The sequence below is a fragment of the Pseudopipra pipra genome, chromosome 9 (genome assembly GCF_036250125.1).
Source record: "Pseudopipra pipra isolate bDixPip1 chromosome 9, bDixPip1.hap1, whole genome shotgun sequence".
Taxonomy (NCBI): domain Eukaryota; kingdom Metazoa; phylum Chordata; class Aves; order Passeriformes; family Pipridae; genus Pseudopipra; species Pseudopipra pipra.
The window spans coordinates 5,217,146-5,241,256 of NC_087557.1; the positions used below are offsets into that span (position 1 = coordinate 5,217,146).

At 44.7% G+C, this 24,111-nt stretch overlaps 1 protein-coding gene across 6 annotated transcripts; it reads right to left on the reverse strand.

Annotated features, from left to right (window-relative positions):
- KLHL20 (kelch like family member 20) lies at positions 1-24,111 on the reverse strand. 6 transcript variants are annotated; one of them, XM_064664265.1, is made up of 13 exons: positions 24,021-24,111; positions 21,952-22,012; positions 14,154-14,727; positions 9,811-9,969; positions 8,148-8,242; positions 6,864-6,979; positions 5,845-6,028; positions 4,585-4,728; positions 4,188-4,321; positions 3,395-3,603; positions 1,695-1,801; positions 297-377; positions 1-211 (listed from the first exon to the last, which is right to left on the reverse strand). In XM_064664265.1, exons 2-13 carry the CDS (start codon positions 21,972-21,974, stop codon positions 181-183), a joined length of 1,857 nt encoding a protein of 618 aa, XP_064520335.1. In that variant the 5' UTR covers positions 21,975-22,012; positions 24,021-24,111; the 3' UTR covers positions 1-180. The 6 variants fall into 6 exon arrangements, with proteins under 6 accessions (XP_064520335.1, XP_064520336.1, XP_064520337.1 ...); XM_064664266.1 differs by having other exon boundaries at positions 24,017-24,082; XM_064664267.1 differs by having other exon boundaries at positions 24,009-24,068.

The following is a 24,111-nucleotide window of genomic DNA, read 5'->3' on the forward strand; positions in this document are numbered from 1 at the left end:
TAACTGTTACAGTTTGGTTTATTCAAAAAATGTAGACTATTTAGAAAAAATACGGACATAAGCAACACTTCTACTTTTGTCCAGTGGTTCCCTGGAGTCTGACAACGTGGTCTCCCGTTGGGCACATTCTCACAGAAGTCATTTTTGTAATTCCATAGAAAGAGTCACCGGCTCAAAGAGTTACATTGGATCTAGACCGTGCATACTAGAGCTGCAAAGAGGTCCAGTGTCAACAAGTCTCTTCAGGTTTTTCTAGGAATGAGAACCAAGGGGACTCCCTCCCGCTGGATGCTTACCATATATGGGATTCACAGTGTGTCATTTTGATAACTCCTACGCCTCCTCCCAGCCGCCGGTAGTTCATCCCGCCATACAACCTGCAAGGACAAGGGTTTGGGGTCACACTGGTTCACATCCCTCATGGAGACACCATGGGCACCAGCCCTTGGGAGCATTTGGAGCTATCATGGTAAAAAAAACCCAACCAGCCCCAGTGAGCACACTTAGACCATCACCAATTTAAAGCAGACCATGAAGAAGCTGGGTAGCACATCTCACACACTTCCAAGGTAAACAGCTGTATTTTCTCAGGCCTTTCTCTCTCAAAACAGAAACTGATTCTCTTTTTGACACCAGATTTGTGTTACTCAAGTAATGACTTCTTTCTCCCTGTCTGAATACACAAGAAAACAACTTTGCAGGCTGTAGCTGATCTTGGGCTACATTTTGGGTAACACAGGAGCAAAAGTAGGTTTGATCCTCACAATTCAACTACTTTTATTTCTAATTATTTTAGTAATTTTATATTCTAATACCCTAAATTCAGGTGATTCAACCAAGATGTAATGCATCCCAAGCACCACCTGTTTACTGAAATGGTGCCTGCATTTCATATGGCTATCTGATCCCTACAGACTCCAGCATCCTAATCACTTCAGCTGCATATTCCCATGGCTCAACAAACAAGGAGACATTCCTCCAGTGCTGCTTGCAACAGCCCTTCTCAGCAGGGAAGGGTTAAACTACTATTACTAGTAGGAATAAAGACATTAATTTCTCTGTATTCCCCACTCCTGCCAGATTACTACAGCAGCAAGAACACCCATATAAGTTTGAAACTAATTAGACTTGGGAATAAATACACAATCACTTGCTTTCAAGTATAGTTATGACTACAAAGGCTACTTTTCCTATTTTCTGCTCAGTACATATTTTGGATCAGCAATTTAATATTATTTCTCTCAGCTTATACACCAGATGAAATTCTTCCAATTGCTGTCTTGCAGACTTAAGGGGAGAAACATCAGAACTTCCCAGTGTTCTGTTTGAGCTCCTCCAAAAGGATTTGGAAATCACAGCCTCATCTTGAAAGCAAAATCTTAGTAGGCTAAATTCTACATCATGGCTGTGAGTTCCTTCTGCTCGGGGCAAGCTTAGTTTTATTGGGAAGCAGGAGAGACTCAGCCCAAAACAAAGACAAGGGGAATATCGGGATACTTTTCAAAATGTGATTCTTTCTTACACTTCCATGCAAGGCAACAGCCACAATGTGAGTGTTGTGCTGGCTCTACCACACCTGAGTTCTTCACTGTGGCGTGCATCACCTTTCTAGTTTGGCTGGGACAGCTCCAGCTGGGTGGCAACAGCTCCAGCTGGATTTCACTACTGGCTTGTTTCCCAAACCCAACAGTTACCTCCACGTGTTAGCATCTGGATCAAACACCTCGATGGTCTTCAAGTACGTCGTGCCATCAAACCCCCCCACTGCCATCAGCTGCCCATTCACCACGGCGAGGCCAACCTGCAAGACAGCCATCACAGACAGTAGCTACTTAGCTGGGATGTCCTGAAAACAAGGGCTAAAATGAAAACATCAATAAAAGGATTTAATAACCATGTTTGGTGAAAGGCAGTCTGCAGGAGAGGGTTGGGGTATTTTTCTTTAGGGTGTGGCAGAAATAAAATAACCTAAAAAATGAGACATGGAAAGTTAAATATATATCTCAAACTAGACAATCTCTTAAAGAAAAAGCAGAAGGTTCCCCCTATTGACAGCTACAAGAAGTAGAACCATTTGAATGATAATAGATACATGAGAATCTAAACCTTTTTCATCCAAAACTTATGTTCTGGATTGAAATTCTTCCTCAAATGTGACTTGCTGTGACTTCCAGCCCACAGCCTGGAACACTTACTTAAAGTAGAAGAAACACACGTAAGCCCCTGGTCCCAAACCTCTCAGGCTGGGGGTTGGACCACCTGTAAATCACCTTGGTCCCCAGCCTTTCTGCTTAACCATTTTGCAGAAGCACAAAATCACTGAAATGTCAAATAGATGATCACTTCCAGCAGCAAACATGTAGTATAACAGAGAAAGAGCAGGAACACAATGTAAAATGGTCCTCGTTTTGGCTTTGAGGAAGTCAGGAGACTCAGGAGGGCTGCAGATACAGATGCCTCTGTTAAGCAGTTTCTACAGAAAGCAAATATAGAAGCAGCTGATAAAAAGTCAGTGTCTAATCAGTAACCAAAACGAACAGTGTTGGACAGCGTACCATGTGCTTTGACGACAAATAAAAACATGTTCTCTGCCTTCAAAACCAGAAGTTCCTCAAATTATTTCATACTTGCCTCACCAGGCACTGAAATACTAACACACAGATAGAACTAATCCATTCTTTACTATATAATCCAATATCCAGTGATAAATATTCATAACATTTGCATGTGCCCAAACACGATGACTACTTAAAATGCTGTGCTAATCTTTCGTTCACAAGTCTGCAGAAAGCACCAAGATTAGCAGTTGATGAGAACATGCTGTCACTCTCCATACTCATAGGACTCAGTGAAGAGAGGCAACAAAGTAAGTGAAAGCCTGGAAACTCTGTTCCCACACACACCTCATGGCAACGAAAAAACTTGGAAGGCTGGTAAATTTGTATCTAAATACAAGCTTACCCAATTCCCCAGCTTTTTCCTGGGAAAGCGCGTATTTTCACCTCCTAATTCATCCAGAGAGACTCAGGTACTAATTTTGATAGCATTCTTTAATAGTATCTCAAACCAAGTGCAGCTATGTCACCAAGTAAAAACCTAAAAAATCCTCTGCTTCAAGCCTAAGTAGTTGACTCCGTACCAGGGACCAAAAATATTTAAAAAGACCCTCAAATTACTCCATTTTCCCATCCTCAGGCACTTTAAACATCTGTCTAGGGCAAGACATGGCTACCGCTTCATTCTCTAGTCTTGCTAGAGAGCTTTTTGCAAACCTTTGCAAATCAGACACACAGAGAAATCAGAGGGAAAAAAACCCCACAAGCTGACAGTCTACCCCTGTGCTCTCACCACATGACTGTGTGTGGTACGGACAAGCAAACCAAGCCAAACTCACTCCGCTCCGGCGGGATGTCATGGCCACAACAGGAGACCACTGGTTGGTCCGAGGGTTGTATCTCTCAGCACTGCTGAGCTCTGTTGTATCATCCCTGCCTCCCACAGCATAGATCATGTCCTGGTACACTGCACAGCCCAGGTGTTTCCTCCTCGTCCCCATGGGTGCGATGGTGTGCCAGCGGTTCTCCTGGGGGTTGTAGCGTTCCACTGCGGAGGAAACGACACGTCTTTGGACAACAAGGCTGGCAGGCAGTAGGGATCTGCACTTTTGAACCCTCATCCAAAGTCTCACTGCAAAGACACTACAATTTCCACACAGCAAAGGTGTGATGAACCAGTGTGTTCTCTCTTTTCTTCCACAGAACACTCGTCATTTTCTCTCCTGTCTCAATCGCACTCAGACCTTCACTCAAGAGGGAGCTGGCAATGCTACAAACTGACCTGCATTACCATCTTGCAGAAGTTTTACCTTTGGCACCTTCCTTCCTGCAGCAGAAAAGGGCTGCTGCAGGAAAAAAGATGTGCTTGCAACTGCTATGCAAATAATCGAAGCATTGCATTCAGGACACACTGCCAAATGCAGCACTGAGAAAGAAAAATAGGACATACACAACTAGGTAAAAGGGGCTCACAAGCCTGGAGAGTGAATTACTGTATGGCAAAATACTATTTAATAAAGAAAAAGCACCTCGAACTGATCACTAAAATATTCAACAGCCATCTGGGGACACTATGGACAAACAGGACCTTGATAAGTGCTGACTGGAACTAAGGGACAGCAAAAGGCATACCAGTATTGAGAGGAGATGTTCCATCAGAGCCTCCCACAGCATAGAGGAAGCCTCCTAGCACAGCCACTGCAACTCCCAGGCGCCTGGTGCTCATGGAAGCCACTCGAGTCCATTTATTTTCTTTGGGATCATACCTGGCAAAAGAATAAACACCGGAGCTTAGCGAAGTGTTGACACCTCCACAAAGGGGCAGCAACACTGTCCTGGACTCGATGATCCCTGTGGGTCCCTTCCAACTCAGAATGTTCTGTGATTCTCTCCAAACAAAAATCACTATAAGATCTGTATATTCTCTACCTCCTCTCCAGCTTGTCTTACATCAACCACGCCTTTCAACAGACCCTCTTTCTCCGTGTGCCCCACATCCTCCTCTTTTAATTTTTGTAATAAAAAGTACCTTTCCACAATGTTGAGGCAAGAGACACCATCCTGGCCACCCACAGCATAGAGGTAGCCCCCCAGAACGGCTACTCCAACACTGGTCCTGCAGGTGCTGGTGGGGGCCACATCACTGCTCCACTGATTGGTCTTGGGATCATACCTGGAAAAAACAGCACAAATTACCTGTCTAGGTCTGCTTTAGACTCTCCCATGCTCAGGAGCTACTAAGGCTGTGAAACCTGCCTATCTTGAGCTTAAACTGCAACACAGCTCTTTGTAAATTGGATAAAACCCCTGAAGTGATATAACGCATCCAAGTACATGTTATTCTGGGGACGTTCAAACTGCAGCTTGAGATGATTCAAGCTGAGGATCAAAGGTTCAGGTTCCTGAGACAGCAGGTTAGCAGGGACTGGCTGGCATGTGGTAACTTGCAGCTAAGCAAAGAGCAGCAGCCAGAGTTACTCTGCTCTGTGTTCTCTGCAGTTCACAGGAGAACTCAGCCAGCACTGGGACCTGCGCTTCCAGATAAAAGATGAAGGAACCAGATGGACTTGGGAATCCAGAGACAAGGAGACATGGTGCATAGCAAGAAAGTGCAGGACGTGGGAGATGTAAGGCTAGAGTCATGACTTGGGAATCTGGGAATATCCAAGAGATAGGTGGGAAGATGGGGAGGCCCAAGGAGGGAGGAGATATTTGCATAGCTCATTGGATTTGTTACACAGCCAAGATTTAGAGTACTAGATGATTTGAGTCATGATTTGAGTACAAGATTTGAGTCATGTGGCTTTTAGGCATGGGAATTGCCATATGAAGCTCCCAGAAACAGGAAGCTTGGTAAAACTTGTTTGACTTAAGTCTTTCACAGGCCTAAAACTGACCTATTTTCCTTCTTCTGTCCAAGTGCCAAGGTTCCTCAATTCTCTAGTCGCCACTCCACAATAAAATTCCAGGATCTTTCCCTCAACAACTAAGAAATGGTTACTGTAACCTCACCTTCCTCAACAACACTGAAAACAAACCAGCAATTGCAAAGGAGGTTAACCAAGATCATCACTCCTCCCAGCAATTATACCCAGACCCATCTCTTAGAGATTCCTGCCCTATTCCAAAGGCTATGGCTTGTCCCATTAAGCTGGGGATAACATGACACACTTCAGGTTTTCAGCAGAACAGGAACACACTCGGCAAAACGAACTCATTTCTAAGAGGCTGCACTCAGGTTTAAACATTCAGAGCTAACATTCTGCACAGTGGCCTTGTGGAGACCTACCTTTCCACACTGTTAAGATAAGAGGAACCGTCGTGGCCTCCCACAGCATAGAGGAGATCATCCAGAACACTGACTCCAACGCCACAGCGCCTTTTGCTCATGGAAGCCACCATCCTCCACTCGTTGGTCTGAGGGTCGTAGCGCTCCACGCTGGAAATCGCGTCCCCGCTACACCAGCCCCCCACTGCAACCAAACACAGGAGAACAGTGCCATTCAAACACCCTGAGCTCACCCACTGCACGTGCTCCTGGCACAAATAACCCCCTCAGACTCTGCCAGCCGTGTGCCAGTAGCCCCATCTCTGAGTCATTCTGAGGTTTATAATTAGGAAGCAGAACATGGTTTTCAGGAGCATTTACTTAAGTTCAGAAATACTGTGGCATTCACAGCACCAAAGAAATCACATAAGTAAGAAAGTCAAACCTCCAAATATTAATGCACAGGTCATTTCAGAAGTATGTTGTGAAGACTGGCATGATGAGAACACCACCACCAGAAAATCCTGCCTGGAGTCTCCTGGCCTAAGCCAGCAGGGATGATACACAGAATCATAGGACAGTCCGAGCTGGAAGGGACCCACTAGGAACAAAGTCCAACTCCTGGCCCTGCACAGGACAGCCCCAAAGATCACACCACGTGCCTGAGAGTGTTGTTCAAGCACTCCTTGAGCTCTGTCAGGCTTGGGGCTGTGACCACTTCCCTGGGGAGCCTGTTCCAGTGCCAGACCACACTCTGGGTGAAAAACCTTTTCCTAAAACCTAACCTAGACCTCCTCTGACACAGCTTCATGCCATTCCCTCATGTACTATTGCTGGTCACTAGAGAGTAGAGATCACAGCCTGCCCCTCGGATTCCCCCTGAGATGAAGCTGCAGGATTCGATGAGGTCTGTCCTCAGCCTCCTTTCCACACTGAACAAACCAAGTGACCTCAGCCACTCCCGTATGGCCCCTCTAGACCCTTCACCATCTTTGTAGCTCTCCTTTGGGCACTACACACACACCTGCAAAGATACACACCTGCAAAGAGCACCTCTCCACAGCGGATGGGTTTGCGTGGCCTAGTTCTCGGTCCCTGCATCAGCGGCCGCTCTTGGGGCAACAGCAGATAATTTTTAGCTTCATCCACGAGATCCCTGTGCCAGACAGGAAAATATTAATTCCTAAAGCTCACCCGCAGTCTCAGGAGAAGGTATGAATCAGAACTGATGGGAAGAGCAGCCAGCACTAGTCATGCTCTTCAGGTATTCACAGATCACACAAGTGCATAAACAGCTCTAGTTAAAACTCACACTGTCACCTAAATACAGTTGCTTACAAGCCATTTACCCAGTGACAGCAGTAAACCAGCACCAGTATTTGGCCAGAGTTAATAACAGATATCACTTGCTATAAAAAGACTGATAAAAAACTATGATGAGATATTTGTCAGGCTTGCTGTCCAAAAAACAAAAACCCAGTCTACCTCAAGCTAAAACTTAACAATCAGTTGTTTTGCCTCAGAACAGGAGTTGGAAAGCACACAAATACATAATACACACACAACCAATAGATGGAGATAGTACCCTTTGATGAATATTTTCTCCATCAGCTCTGGCCAGCTCACACTGTCCATCCATTCATGACTTGCCACCTGGACTAATCCTAATATTCCAAACCCTTGAATAAAACAAAAAAAGAACAAAAAAGTCCTCCTTCCCCCTACAAAGGTGGAACTCCCCCAGTATGAATGCTTATTCAGGAAGAGTTCAGCCTATCCCCTGAACGTTTTTACGACAAGCACAAGATAAGTCGTGTGCTTTATGGATGACACAGAATTCTGCAGAGCCAGAAAGGTGAGATTCGTACCATAAGAGGGGGAAATGACAACTTCCCTGCATTAGCACTGTGGGAAAGAGCAGACTCTAATCCCAGAGTCCAATTCAATTATCAAAGTGCAGACATTCTACATAGAAAAGATACTTGAACTCTTACTGAGATCATCATGTAAAAGCTAAGCTTTAATAAAAGGCCATGACTAGAGCGGGAAAAAAAAGGCAAAATGAAAATCAATACACGGAAAGGTCAAACCAACAGCCAAACTGCACACTCAAAGTTTGCTATTTCACTGAAAACCAGAAAGAAGAAAAACACTTCTAGGGTACACACTGACTATTATGGAAATAGAAAACACTTTTTCTTGCTTCTCTTCTCCTTCCAGTTGAAAAGATGAAATTGTGAGGCATCACCCACTTAGCACTGACAAATCAGCACAGTTTCAGAGAACAACACAGTCCAATTCTGTGAATCACTGAGGAGATTTACCGGCATTCCTCATCACTCTTAATTAGCGGATCAGAACCCACTGTACCCACAAGGAACTTGGGACTCAGCAGCGGCAGGCGGACGTGCTGCAGGACCTGAAACACAAAACAGAACGTCAGTGGTGAACCACATATACCCACAGAGATGCAAGAAGCGAAACGGAACACAGCAGAATCATAGAATGCTTTAAATCCCTTCCAACCCAAACGTCATCTGGTTCCAATTCCCCAGCCACAGGCAGGGACTCCTTCCACCAGACCAGGTTGCTCAGAGCTTCATCCAGGCTGGCTTTGAACACTTCCAGGGATGGGGCAGCCACAGCTTCTATGGGCAACCTCTTCCAGTGCTTCACCATGCTCACAGGTAAGAATTTCTTCCAGCTATCCAATCTAACCTTGCCCTCTGTCAGTTTGAAGCCATTCCTCCTTGCCCTGTCTCTCCTGGCCCCATCAGCTTGTAGGATCACTTCAGGTACTGGAGGGCCACAATTAGGTCACCCCAAAGCCTTCTCTTTTCCAGGCTGAACAATTCCAATTCTCTCAACCTTTCCTGACAGGAGAGGTGCTCTATCTTTCTAATCATCTTGGTGTCCTCCTCTGGACTTGCTCCATAGTGGCTAACAAATTTTGACAGGCAGTTAATAACTCCTGTGGCACACATGCATGGGCATTTACCTACCCAAAACCTGGCACTTCAGTTAAATACAGCTCATCTTACAGCACCTTTGCCTTTTCAATATACCAATTTAGATACCCAGCAGAAAATCAGTCTTTGAAAGGGGACAATCCACTGGATCTATTAACAGCTGAAAACAAGGTCACAGTTGGAAACCTTTAAAATAATGACACAATGTCAATACATCTGCCTGAACACTAATTTAGTTAGTAGTTTTATCAACCACTTAGCTCTCTCAAACCTGAGTGGTATCAAAGAATAAGTGAACGATAAGTAATAACACTCCTTTCACAATGGTTTAGAATTTGGAGGTGTAAGCAGGTATAGACAGTTATAAAAGCATGAAGACCTGCCTTGAGAACAGCAGGTTTTTCCAGTTTGGTTTGTTTATTTAAAGCCATTTTCAAAAGCTTTCCAGTAAATAAAGTTGCGTTTAATGTCTACTTCCAAAGCAGAAACACTGAGGCAGGCAGACGCTCACCTCTTTTGATCAGCCAGCCCGAGACTTCAGAGGCTTTGGGTTGACAGCTTTGTCAGAATGGGTTCTGCTCCGTGAAATGCCTTGGCTTAGATGAAGCACTGCATTCCAACAAAACCATTCTGACAAGCTCCATGAGGGCTGAGGCACGAATCAAGCAGCAGAGTTTAAAGATGCACCGCAAACCGAGGCAAGCATTTTCTTCTCCACTGTGTTTTTGATACAACACTCAAAGCAGTGCAGGCAGGTTTGTCTGGACAGACTGCTGGAGTCAGCTAGTTTGGCAAGTCCTACCTGGAAACAATCCACCAAATTCCCTATTTAAGGTTCTAGCCAGTGCAGCTTCCAGCCTAGATGAAGGGACAGTGCAAGCCACCTAACACAGGTGGGAGTCAGAGAGAAGTTCAGTGGTTCTGTGTGCACTCAGAACTGCTGTGGCACCACCCTATGACCCCTCCTCAGTCTCCCCCCGGATAAAGCAGTCGGGAATGTTACTGTGCTCAGCATTACCTGTGGCAGCTGAGGTCTTCTTTCCTGAATGCTGTACTTCACCCAGGCCATCACGGCATTGAACACTTGCTCTTCGCTGCGCACATTTAACTCGTCGCTGGATATAATGTCTATGAGCTGATTGGCAGGAAGCAGCATGAACTCCTCACTCTCCATTACCTGGGAAAGCAAAAGAAGTAAGAAAGTAAGGACAGAGGCCAAAGCACCAGAGCCACCACTCTAGCACTTCACGGACTAACCCAGTAATATGTCAAATACCCATGAGTTTCAACACCAACATATGAAGGGTTTGCTGCACAGAGCAGACTGCAGTCAGTCCCTACCAACACAACAAGGGCACTTTTAGATGGGATGCAAGTGACAGGGAATTTTACACTAAGTTTTTTTGTAGGATGCTCCTAAAGGGTTAAACCACAAAACACACGGATCAAGTTTCAAAATTTATGAAAAACAAAGCCCTTCTTTAAAACCAGTCTCCTTGTCTGCAGTGTCTAATATATAAGGCAGAATAATACTGTGATAAATACGTGACTCAAAAGCTGAACTGATTCACAAGAAAACCAAAACACCACACAAAAATAAGAGTCTCAAACAAGTTACCAGAGGCACTGCAGAGAACATGGAAAGCCTGAATGCTGATTTGTGGCAGACCAGAAAATACTTCAGGAGAGGAACTCATTTGATCCTGCCTCTTTGATTTGCTCTAAATATATACATGGAGTATGCACAAGTCGAGATGCACTAAAGAGGGAATCAGAGCCTCCTGAGCCTCTAAGGACTGATCTCTTGTGAAATTCAAGCCACTGACAATCTGCAAACACATTAATTCCTTCAGCATCCAAGATAGCAACCAAGTTTCTCAGGAGGCTTTGGCTGCTGCTGGAGGACTGCTCACACAGCACGGCACAGAGCACACGTGAGTCACAAACACTGCCTTGAGAGCTCGCACACAACCACAGCTCCTGCACAGACACCAGGTAGATGGGAAAGATGCAAGGATCAAAATAAAAACTGCAGAAATGGCTTGACTGATAACCACCAGTTTGGCTTCCCTACAAGCATCCCCAGTCTGTAGCGTGTAATCTCTGAGAGGTTCAGTGGCTCGTCCTTATCGTTTGCTACCACATTAGAATTCTGTGACTTATTTCATGATTTGCTGCATAAATTAAAGAAAAACATTCTTTGACACGATCATCTCAACAGCAGTCAGCTGTGCAGTCCTTTTAATTACCTAAAGAAGTTATTTAAGGGCACTGAACAAACATGCAGGAATTGCCAAGTAACTGACAACAGAAAATACTGTTAAAAAAGAACACAGCAGACAACGAGATCCAGACTTGGTTCTTGGGTCCCACAGGCTTCCAGGGGCAGTAAGGGCTGCAACAAGGCTGGCCCACACACTGCTTAGGCCTTAGAATAAGAACTGGGTTGGTCATTAAAGATCTTTATCAGCATTTTTCCAGAGTCTTCTTCCCTTCTACAAAGACAAGTTTATGTGTAAGCTTCACTCTGACAGTCTGTAATGCAGCCTCTGACTCTGAAAACATCAGCTCTGGAAGTTTATGAGCTAAGGATGGTCATCCAGGCTCTTCCACCCTCACAAAACCCAGCTGCATCGATGGCCTCACAAAACTCAAAGCACTGGAAGCACTTTAAACCAAGTTATTACTACCATGCAACTCGTTAGTTTACATAGTAAAACAAATCATTATTTAAAATGCTAAGGCTTATTTTGGCTTAATTATAAGGACACTCATAATTACCTGACTAATATTAATGATCTATTTGACTGACTTACTTACTGAACAAGAATTGGATGGGTTTCATTTCCTCTGCAATATTCATGTGCATCACTGTTTTTACAGACAGAATAAATGTCAGACTATACAATATGGAGTGCAATTTTTGTCTCTTGATAAAAGCACAAGTTGTTCATCCTTAAGTGTATTTCTTTCCTTCACACAGATGTCAAGAGACCAAGCAAGAAAAAAAGAAAACCACAAAGGCTGGTTTTCTACAGAGGAGTTGCTAATAGAACCATTTCACATTACATGCACAAGATTCACTAGGGGTTTTAGGCAAGAAATTAAATTGGGGGGAATGGAAAAATTGGAAAAACATTTTACCCAGAAGTTAATGATGTAATGCAGCAATACACATAAAAATTAATAGAACCAGAGGTTAGCACAGCAGAGGACATGAAGCAATTCAAACTGCATTCAAAGTAACTGCATGGGTTGGCCTGATGCCTAGTGCTTAGTATCTCACATTGCCATCCAGGAATTTCCCATCTCTTGTTCCTATTTGCCAGCTTGGAGGAACCAGGACCATACAGCCTCTGCAGAAGAAGGCACATTTTTTTTTATCAGTTCTCAGCCTCCACAGTGGAGGATGGTTAAGTAGCCAAATCCTTGATTTCCATCAGGGATTACCAATCCACTATTCCGATGGAAAGCACTGGCAGAAGGAATACAATCCCAACAAGCAGCACCACTAACATTTTCTGCAGAGAAACAAGGGAAGCAAAAGAAGTGGTCATTAGGGATGAAGAGCTGCAAAATTCCTGAAGCACTGAAAGGGACACCAAAACCTGCCCAGGCCAAAGAAATAGTGCTCGATTCCAAGCCATTGTTTTAGAGAGGCTGTGATGCAGTTAAGCCAATTACAATTTGCATCATCTATGAGGAAAAGTGTTTTCTTCAATCCAAAACTTTTGTCTTTGTGTGCTTTAGAAGGGATAAGGAAGACAGTAAGTTGTCTTCAAGTGACTGCAAAAGAAAAGAAGCTCATAGCAAGCAGCTCTTAAAAGCCAGCTGTGTGTATTAATGCTAAAACATTTTAAAACAAAACTGTTAAGCTGTTAAAAAGTTATTTAGAGGCTTGTAAGCATGCCCTACTCATGTAATAACAAATTCTAACTATTAAAATGACCAAGCACTGAAAATAAACAACCATCTGGTTACCATCTTGTTCCCCAAAAAAATGCAGAAGAATAGAAGTGCAGAGCAAGCACAGAGCACAGGAAATGGCCATCTAAAATGTAGGGTTTAGTGAAATCATCAAGTTCTACAAAAAACGAACTCATCTCAAACTATTTGGTTAGAAAAGATGCATTTAATTGCAGCTTTTAGAGTAAACTGATGTTGTGTCCATAGTTAGATAACAAGTATTGTGTTCACTGTGTCCAACAGTCATGTTTTGTGCTTGATTCTGCTCAGATTTTTCTTAAGTTCAACCTGACTGAAATTAATACAATGCCAATTGGCTTCCTGCATGTCCAAGGAAAAAAAAGACAGCAAGCTGCAATCACTCACAGCACTTACACACTGCTGCTTCTCTAGTGAAACTCAATCAGCATCAGGAGTCAACACTGGAGTTACTCCCTTTGGAAAGGATCTACCTGCGAACCAGTGGGAAGAGATTTCTCCACATCAGGTTACCTGTTCCAAGGGATAGCAGAGGGCAGTTTCTGGAAGAGGCAAGAGATGAATCTCTAGCAGAGGACCCGACCTTCATGCTGAGCACACTCCTACAAAGTAGCTGCTTCCAAAACATACACAAATTCCTGCCCTTCCTACCAGGGCTCAGGAAAGACACTACTTAAGGGTTAGGCTCCTTTATGTATTGGGTGTAACAGTTCAGTAAAGATCCATCTCTTGACTATTGCTCACAGAATCCTAATTGTTATGCTGATCCTTCCCTGAACCAGCTGCTGGTATCTTTTTTCCCCAAAATATCATCAAAGCAGAATTAACAAAGGATGAGATTTGAGTATATAAAGGTCAGCTACAATATTACACGTCTGAATTACTTTCAGACAACTTCTGCTGAATAATAGATGCCAAACCCTAGTTCTGCTCCAGCAAGGGAGTCGAGGTCTCCACTGAGGCAGCTGTGTGCTCCCCCATACACCCACTTTTCCAATCCCAGAGCTCAACATCAATTTTTTTGGTTCTACTGATGTGTTGTCCTTACTTTAACACCTGTCTGCCCTCCAATCACGTAGAACCCAGAACACCTCTGAAAGAGGAATAGAATGTCATACCACTGTGCTGCCATGTCAGATCCAATGCCAAATCCAACTGCACCCATGACCCTGCCTCTCATGTAGCACTCACCACACAACTCTCAGAGAAGAAATGCTGTGGATCATATACAAACCATAAGTACAACACAGTCCTACCCTCTTTCTTCTCCACCTAACATCTGGCACCCATCACTGTTAGGGCACAGAGCAGATGTAAAGGCAGGATTTGGAAAGAAGGACAAAATGAGTTGCTCAAAGCTCTCACAGGACACACTGAGACATTTTACCCCATGACTCCAGCACACCAGCTTCTTACCTCCTGGAAGTTGTGCTGTGTGAACTTGTCAGCAATCCTCAGCAGTTCACGGCACGAGTGAGTGTCAGCAAAAGCTCGGATGCCCAGGCAATTGGAAGGGTCCAACTGTCTCTTAAGGAACTCGCAGCAGGCCTCCTGGATCTCGGCCAGCTGGAGAAGGCAAGCAGCGGGCAACAAGGTCTGGACATTCCCCTCTTCTACAGTGATCTGAGAGGTGTAGGCAAAGTCGATCAGCAGTTCCATGGCCCTCTCGTCGATGTCCCTGATCACGACCTCCGTCTGCCGGGACTCTGCCAGCTCCCCGGTGAACATGGCTCGGAAGTAGGGGCTGCAGGCTGACAGGATCACCCTGTGGGCGTAGATCTTCTTGGCGCCCACTACCAGCACCACATCGCACAGCTCCCGGTGCTTCCGGAGGAGGTTGATGACTTCCAACGTCTGCCGGGGGTGCTTGTCGGAGATGTAGGGCATGCGAGCGGGCTGCGGCACCCCCTCGGGCAGCTTGTTGGGATCTCCGAGTGTGCAGCGGCTGGTCACGTCCATTCCGGTCTCTCCTGGCCGAGTACTGGTACACCTGCAGCGCAGGAAATAATAATACAGCACCATCGTCAGCGAGCCCACCGCCGGCCGAGCACCAAAGCCCTGCAGCTCGCACTGGGTACGAGCACAGAAACCAGCAGTGCCCGTGAGTCCATGCTGGAAAACAGGCACGTGATCACATGAAAGAGGAATCCGTCTCAAACCCAAGCTTGCTTGGAAGTAAACAAATGCCAACTCGCAACAGGCTTCTGTTTATGGCTATTTTTATACGCTTTCTATGACACACCGCTGTAACATCCAGCTACACTCACATATTTACGAACTGAACATCGCAGTAGCCTTGTGTGGTGGAGAGGCATTATCCCCATTTCAGAGAGTGACTCAAAGCAGAGATCAGCTGACTTGCCCGCCATCACTTGAGTTTTCTTTGACAGAGCTGGAGATGGATTTCCACTGCAAAGAATTCCAGCTCCATGATTTAACCAAATTTCTCTGTTCTTCTACCTACGTTTTTAATAGGGTCGCTCATCACTGTAACACCTGAACACACTAAACTGCCTCACAGACTTCAGTAACTTAAGATGGTCTGCAGCCTACCATGAGTATCTTTCGGGTTCACAGAATACCCATTTAATCATCACCTTTTCAGTTATTTTTGAGCTATGGAGGCTCCTGCCTCAATCCACCTTCCCTGACACGTTTCAAAAGAAGGTTAATCTTTCTCAAGAATGGCAGAGTAAGGACTACAGAAGGAAAATGGGATTATCAGACCAAATAGTTGAAACAATCCAAGTGTCCACAACTATCAGCCTACCAAAAAAAGAAGATAATAAAGTCAGGATGGTAACTTTAGAGATGAAGAATGACTTAAGAATATATAAACTAAGTCACTGGCACAGAGTAGGAAAAATGTTCTAGGTAACTGATGTCATTCTTTATGGCATTATAGGTACCTTTCCTTTATTGCTCACATCTCTGAAGAGATGTCAGCTCTGCCACAGCTTAAGTGAAATATCCTCCTGCCCAGCAGCACAACAATGCTGACAGATCATGCTTCACAACATGTATGCCATAACTCCAGAAAACAGGAGCCCTTCTGCAGTTCTGCAGGGGTGAACCAAGATGGCACATCTCTGACCTCACTTTGCACAAACATCTGCCTGCACCCCGAGCTTCACTGTCAAGTCATGACTGTGCTGAACAAGAAGAATTAAACTGAACTCCACTTTTAGCGATCAGACTAAACAAGCAGATCAGTGCTCACATAACTGAGATGCCGTTTTGCATGTCCCAAGCACGTGTGAATTCCTGCCACATAGCATACACAATTATTTAAAAAGATGCGCCAGCACCAGTGAAATATCAGCTACTAGGAAAATAAAAGAAAATCAGGAAACTGTTGCCTCTTCCCATGCCAAAGGAAAACCATGACTTAGAGCAATAAAAGTATATTGAGCAATATATCAGAATACTGATGGTTTATGGCTGCTGGAGATCTACTGAAAGACCCAATACGTGCTGTCTCTACTACCAGCTTGTCTGGTGCACTGGCATATGTGAGCTGTCACTGCCTCACTTTGTTCATATTAAGAGTTAAAAGGAAATCTAGCTTGGCTTTGCCATTGCTCAATGTATTTTGCAGCAGGCTTGAAGGAAAGAATTAAAAAAAATAACTTGCATCTTTTCCTCTCATTATTATGTCAAATGCACTTTCTAACCACAGGGAAACCAGTCTCTTTGCAGCAGCCCAAATTATTCACTTGAATCTTAGCCTGTTTTCCCATTCCCTCCACACCTTCTCCTTGATCATCATATTCAGATGTTTCAGACCATTACCTCTCCCTCATATCTTAGTTACACAGATCCAGCTGGGCCTCCCCTCTGGGTTTTGCTGCTTGCTCCTGCTCAGCCTCTGTACCTTAAATGTCTTGGTTTTTTCATCCCTACTCCATCTTTTTTACATCCATCACCGTTCTCCTTTCCTGACACCTCTGACAAATCCTTCTGCTGTTATACTGCTCTCGCTCTCCTCCACCCACTCTTGTCCCTCACAACCTAAATTCACCTTGTGGGGTTTGACAACCCTTTTCAAAGCTCTGCCAAGTTCCTCACAAACAATGCAGCTAAGACCCCTTAGCAGCAGCACACACAAACCAAATTTAATGGTACCTCTACAAAAATCTTGGCTGAACATTAATTTACCTAATTGGCTTAATTTCATAGTCCTCAGCAGCCAAGGCCAGAGGGTAAATAATTTAATCCCTCTACCAAGAAAGGGAGAAAGGTGGTGACAATCACTCCCCTGTAGAGTTTAGCTCTTGCTAAGCAAGCCAAGTGGATTTCATTGTGCAATAGGGGTTTGAAACTATGTCAAACCAACCCCCAGGAGAAAAAAAGGGAAAAATAAAAGCTCTATTAAGACACATGTTACCAGAATTTTGGACAGTTTGTCTTGACCAGGCTGTCAGTCAAAGCATCTAAACACAGAACAGGCGTTCTTCAAATAAAAACCCATTTCACATAATTACGGATCACAGGACATGGCACACATCCAGGACAGGACATTCTTTCATAGAATCATAGAATATGCTGAGCTGGAAGGGACCCATCAGGATCATCAAAGTCCAACTCCTGGCCCTGCATAGGACACCACAACAATCCCACATGTGCCCGAGAGCGTTATCCAAATGCTTCTTGAGCTCTGGCAGCACTGGGGCTGTGACCACTTCCCTGTAGAGCCTGTTCCAGTGCCCAACCACCCTCTGAGTGAAAAACCTTTTCCTGCCATCTAACCTAAACCCTGTAGGTTTTCCTCAATGACAAAAGAGCCCTAAAGCAGATCTCAAAGAGCTTTTTAGACTGGCACAGGATCCAAGCACAGAAAAATGAGATTAAGGCTATGCTGCCACAAGGAATACAGAGAAGCCTGCCAATCCCACCACCCAAGACTTCTTGCAGAGAGATGGGATGCACCATCTTATGCCACATGATTACTTGGCCAGATTTGGGAAGTAGTCCTAGTCCTTCCTAGCCAGGACAGAACAGGATTTTTCTGCCTAAATGAGGCCCTGCTGAACACTCTAAGTAACTGAAAAGGAGTCTGGCTAATAAGAACTGGAGCCATTCCTGCATTGTTCCCATCAGCATTTATCTAAGAGCTTGCACTGTATCCAGCCTCCTTCCTCCAGGAGAGAAACTGCTGGTTAACGATTAAAGAAAATTGAATGGACAGAAAAAAGAGTAATAATCGAATCAGAACTCCTGACTCATCCATAACTTATCTCTGGGTAATGCAGAAGCCAGTGATCAATGGACTTAGGAATTTCCACGCTGGATCAACCCAGATGTTTGATGTTAAGCACGGTGGGTTGCTGTTATACACAGCCACAGAAGTGTGAATGGAAAGGACAATGTCTGATGGCATGTGCCTCCACGAGGATAATAATTCCACTGCATTATGTGTGCATTATGCATATATATGCATAGAGAATGAAATGATGAGTCAGTAGCTTAGAGGTGTGAAAGACAGAAGGCAGCACTTGATTCTCACATGGCAGGGGAGCTGCCTCCCCCCACATACAGAGCTCAGAGCTGCTCCTGAATACTCGAGGTGATTAAGGAGGGCTGAGGATCAGGATTGGAGAGGAAATGTGTATGCAAGGATAAAAGATTCACACCCAGCTATGCAGATATTCTGGGATTAGCTTCCATCAAAATGCAGGGTCGGGGAAATCAGCAAATACAATGGGATTAAGAAAGGGCTGACAAAGGATCAGTTTTTGTAGCACACTGCTGAGAAGTACAAATGGGAGCACAGGCAGTCTGCAACACTAAGTCAGCTAAATAAACAGCCTGCTCTGCCTCCATTTTATTCCGCTATGCTAGTTCTCAAAACTTCATTCGTTTGCACAGGCATCTATGAGACATCCATCCTTGCAGCAGCTTCTTCCAAAATTCAAAAAAATACCTAATAACACACCTATTGTCATAGAGCACTTTCAAATCTGCTTTTTTTTGCTTATGGTAATGTATGTTTTAGCATGAGACTATGAGCTGGCTTTAACGCAGTTCAACAGAAAACAACAGGGTGATTTAAGGCCTATGAAACAGAACAAGTCTCAGGCTAAAAACATTAACTGAAATCCAAAAATCATACATTGCTGTAGTGGGTTTCAGTTGCAAGAGATTTTAGTAGCAAATAAAAATAACAAACCAGACCAGTAGCAATTTCTGTCAGTGCCTTGCTTTGAAGTCAACACATACACAAAGGAAATATTTCCTATACTCATTACAGAATTTCTAGAACAAAGTCCTTTGACTTGGCCCAGCCTTTGGCAACAAAAGTCACCACCACAACACCGCCAACTAAGTAAATGGAAATGCTTTATTGTGGCAATCATCACTCTAGGAATTAGTTAGCTAAAAGTTTGATTATTAGTAAAAATACCACTGATTCATTTTCTTGCCTAACCAGCAAAATTTCAGTATACTTTCTCAACAAAGTTAACCAAACAAGCAGATAAACCTGCCTGCAATATTATTTTATTTTACAGAAAAGGAGAACATCTGGTGTACTTGTTCCTATTTACATTGCTTAGTTTGATATTCACTGACCAAGCCCAGAAAACTGTTCCACTAATGAGGATGCCCATACTCTGAAAGATGAGATCACTGCTGGAGTCTTCCAAAACCTTCCTGAGCCTTTTCTACTTTGTTTTGAGCAAGACCTATGTCCAAGCAGCTGGATAACTTCCTGAGTGCACAGGAGAGCCCCAAGTGCAAGATCAGGATCAGAAGCCTCCTTCCTATGGCGGAGTCTGGCTGTCTGTGCTCAAGCCAGCTCTGATATAGCACTGCTGAAACCCGGGAAGAGGCTGCCAGGAAAAAGCTGGTGAGAAAGAGCTGGGAGAGCCTCCCCACTTTGCTTGAGGGCTCCTCAAGCCCTCATGCCTATGTTAAAGACGTCTGCATCTGACTGTGCACCCCACTGATAATGACCTGCTGAACTGGCCTCCTGGCTTGATCTCTGTCCTTCCTCATCCCTACAGACTTGCCGGAGGAGTATGGGACTCTTGGCTGACCCTGACCATCAGATCTGCTCTGCCCCTGTTTGGGTGCTGCAGGACCATGCCCTTCACTGGAGAGATCCCCACTGCCTTGCTTTTACCTTCAGCAAAACCACATTCTCCTGCTTCCCTGACAGTGAGCAAGAATAGCCTGTCCCAACTTTCCCTTCATTCCTAATGCAAGACACATCCTGTTTGAGCATCAAAGCATTTTCTCTACTGTAATCTTGACAGGAATAGCTGGAATTCCTTGTCTGTTCAAACTGTACTTCCCACCTTCTGAATGCATTTGATACCATCTCACTGTGTTTACTAACTGACCAAGCCTCCCTCCCCTCTCTTTGCAGTACTTCCCAGGACCCTCCCATGGCATGTCAAAAGGCTGCAGAGCCCGGAGTAAAAGCACAAAAGGAAGTGCTCTGCCATCTGTTTAGCTGGACTTCATAGGAAGATCTGAGCCCGAAATCCAATTGGAAACCTTTCATCATTTTCTGCTAAGACACGCAGCAAAAGAACAAACAGAAATTTTAACAATCCACACAGAGGCCCTTAAAACATGCAAACGTATTCAAGAAATGAATATAGAGCACGATACATAGACGTGCCTGTCAGGCCAGACTGCAGCAATAATAAAAAACCAACCCTCTACTTCTTCAGCCCTGTGCTGTTGTCCACCACTAAAACTACCCAGTCTGAGTGACAAAGAGAACTTCCACTACAGCAAGTCCAAGACCACAAACCCAAAGAAAAGATACACGAACTCCAGCACTTTAAATCTCTGCCTCAGTGCGACACGCAGAAAACAGCAGGCATGAAAATAAATCCAGAACCACAATTTCTCCACAAGGAACATGAAAAATAGAGTACAAGAAAACAAGAACACAAGCCAAGCTAGTCACCAGTTTTATGTCACTTTGCAAAAACATTTTGATAAATGGACACAATATAAGAACCTAAAAAGCTGTGGGTTTATGTTGGTTAAGATTTAAACAATCTCCATTGTAGAAGACTAAGAGGGATGAGAACACATCTGCTATTTAATCTATTCTGGAGAAAAAGGAATTCACTGTAAAAGTCACATACAGCTCCTCATTGCCTAAACCACATCTCTTATCTTGGCAAAAGTATTGAACAATACACAGTCCCAGCGATGCCCATATCATGTCCCAGGGTTTACGCATTAGCTTAACTGCAGCAGCAGCACAGCCCTTTTTTGTTGTGCTTAAGAAGTTCATTTAATTAAACAACACCATGCCATTCTTCAAGGGCTTAAATGAGTATTTATTTATTTCCTCTTTACACAGAATGGAGGCTAATGGTTTCTGTAGCTAAAAATGCTCTGTATATTCGTCTATGGTTAAAATTCTTGCCCTCTCTTACACGACTGTTTACAGAATTACTCATTATAAAGTTTTCCTTCTCTTGACATCCCAAAGAGCACAGAATAAGCAAAATGCATAAGTTGAGTTCATTTAGAGGAGAAGAACTTCAGCTTCCACACAGCCTGCATCATGTACAGAAATATATTTGCCGTTAAGTTCTGTCGTGGGATTGCCATCAAATAGTGAAAAGCAACTAGAACTAGCAGGAAACCCTGTTTGCAAACCTGTCATCGTGCTGAATTACTGTGACAACTTTTTCTCTATATGATAGATAATGTTTCTGACATAACCACAGCAAGAACTCCCCTGAATTAAACTTCAGCTGCATCTTCAGCTCATTAGAGCTGAGGCAGCTGGCATCCATAATTAGAAAAGGAAATCTCCTTTTCACCCAAGACCTCACCCATCAAACTCCCTCAGTTAAGGGAAAAATAATGCCCCTTGGAAATCAAGTTTAAATTTATTCCCTGGCAGATTATTTTATACAATTTGAATACCTAAGTAGTTAAACACTGAATTTTAAATATGACAGTAAATGGGGGAAGTAAAGGGGGGGTAGAGAATTACTATAACTTGTGTTCCATACTCTTCCTTAAAGACATCTGGTCTTGTAAATATTGAAAACTAAATCCGTTGAAGTAAGGACTAAGGAGGAATGATTTATATTCCAGCTCTCCTAGCCAAGCTTTTTTTAAAAAAAAAAACAAAACTAAAACCAAACAACATTTTACAGTCTAAGCACATACAAAACCAACTCAAATTGTTTATCCTATCTGGATAAGAGAAGAACAATTGGTTTTTGTATCTTACCTGCGCATTGGCTTTCCGTCCATGCACCGTGAAGAGAAACCTTCACCCTACACTTCAAGACCTGATGCAAAAGAAAAAGAGAAAAAAAAGGTGATTCCTGAAGCAAGAGAACCCTTTTCCCCCCTTTTCAGTCTGCCTCTAAGACAACAGAACTGACCACAACCACGTACTAGTGTGCCTTCAAGCTCTTATCCAGCTATAAATTCACAGCCCAGATTAACGATGCCTGGATTGCAGAGAATAAAGCAGAAGAAAACATCAACAGCATCAAAAATATTTTCACCACAGCTGCATAAAGATTCCTTAGGCAAATGGAACACACACATCATAAAGTCAGCAAACTGCCTGCCTCCCTGAATCCTTAAAACTGTTCCACCAAAGGAAAAAAATATCTGAAGTAACAGGATGCTCACCCTCACTCCTTGCTCAGAGCCAGGAGGTATCTCTCCCTCGCACATTTAGCAGAGATTTAAGGCAGGCTGGCACCTAATAAACAGCACAGCCCTGCTCACCAGCTACGCTGCAGAGCCAGAATTTGATAGAAGATAAAACTTGTGTCTGGAAACTGAAGATAACTGTGCCCCAGAGGTAAGAGGGATGCTAATAATGGTACTACATCTGCAAAGATTAATGACGCTGCCTGACGCTTGCTACACTTCCACTCCAAATATTCATTTTCTGAGACCAATAACAGTTGCAAACTGCACAGGCCTTTCATATTCAACCACTAACTTCTAATTCTAATGTAAATTAACCCTTCTTACAAGGGCATCACTTGTCCCAATTTAATTTTCGATGACTATTCACTTAGGAATAAATTTAATTCAGTTATTATTTAAAGCAATAAGCCTAAATTTTTGTCAAAAAAAAAAAATCTATTAACATGACAGAAAGGTGTTCTCCTTCCACACTGATAATCACAAACCTCTTCCCATCCAAAAAGGGAGTGGGAGATGGGAAACCACTCAAACTGTGGGAAAAGCAATGACAGCATGGGAATGAATTAACTCTTAAAACAAACAGATGTAGCAGTTAAAAGAGAAAAGCTTAAATTTAGGAAGAATAAGAGCATATTTGGAAGATAGAGATTGTCAGATTAGAGCCCTGCATCCAGCAATAAACGAAATATTTTTGGCACAATTTAAATTAAACTACGAAATGGTTATAGCTTTATTTATCTATGTGAAGAAGCACCTTATTTTACATGCAACATTCCCTAGGTACTTTATCCCAGACACACAACCCGTGCAGTTTGCCAGCTAATGAAGGATAAGCTCAGACTTGCTGCCTGCCACACTTGCAAATTACTCAGGTTCGTACTTCCCCGAAAATAAAGAAAGGCAATTCCTCCCGGTCAGGGCACTGCATACCAATTTAAACCCGAGCTCCGGCTGCCCAGCCAGACGGAGGGGCTCCCGGAAAACCGAGCCTGCCCGCATCCCAGCGCGGGGAACACCGCTGGAAGCGGCACCTCCACACCTCCCGTGTGCGAGCACACAGGGATCCGAGCACTTTGCACATGGGAAGGATCGCGGACCAGGCTATTCTTAGCCAACCGATTGCATCAGATTTAATCCCCTTAAACCCACATTAAAAACCCGAGAGGGGGGGCTTGGGGGGGTGGGGGGGAGAAACGACAACGACAACAAAAAAAAGCCATTCAAGCCGAGGTCCCTGGCGCTGCCCGCGGGGCAGCAACAGGCTGGAGGGGCGGCTTTCCCAGCACAGCCTGGCCCGGGCTCTCGGGCTCCCGCGGGCATCACTCGGCTCTCGGCGGCAGCTCCTGCGCGACGGGCACCGGTGCCGGGGCAGGGGCGGGAGAGGAGCCGACCCGCAGCGCGCAGGGACCGGACCCCGGCCCAGGGACCGAGCCCAGCCGAGCCGCGGAGCCGCGCACGCCGCCCCAGCGCCGGGAGAGGCGGGCCCAGGCCCCGGCGGTGCCCGGGCAGGGCAGCGCTGCCGAGCTCGCCCCGCCGCGCCCCGGCGGGGGCAGCCCCGCGGAGCCGCCGCTGCCCGGCCGGCCCCGCACGGCCCCGCCAGCTCACTCACTCACTCACTCAGTCACTCACGCCGGGCGCGGGGTCGCCGCCGCCGATCCGCGGTCCCGCAGAGCCGCCCGAGCGCGTCCTCAGCCGCAGGAAGCGGCCCGGCCCCCGCCAA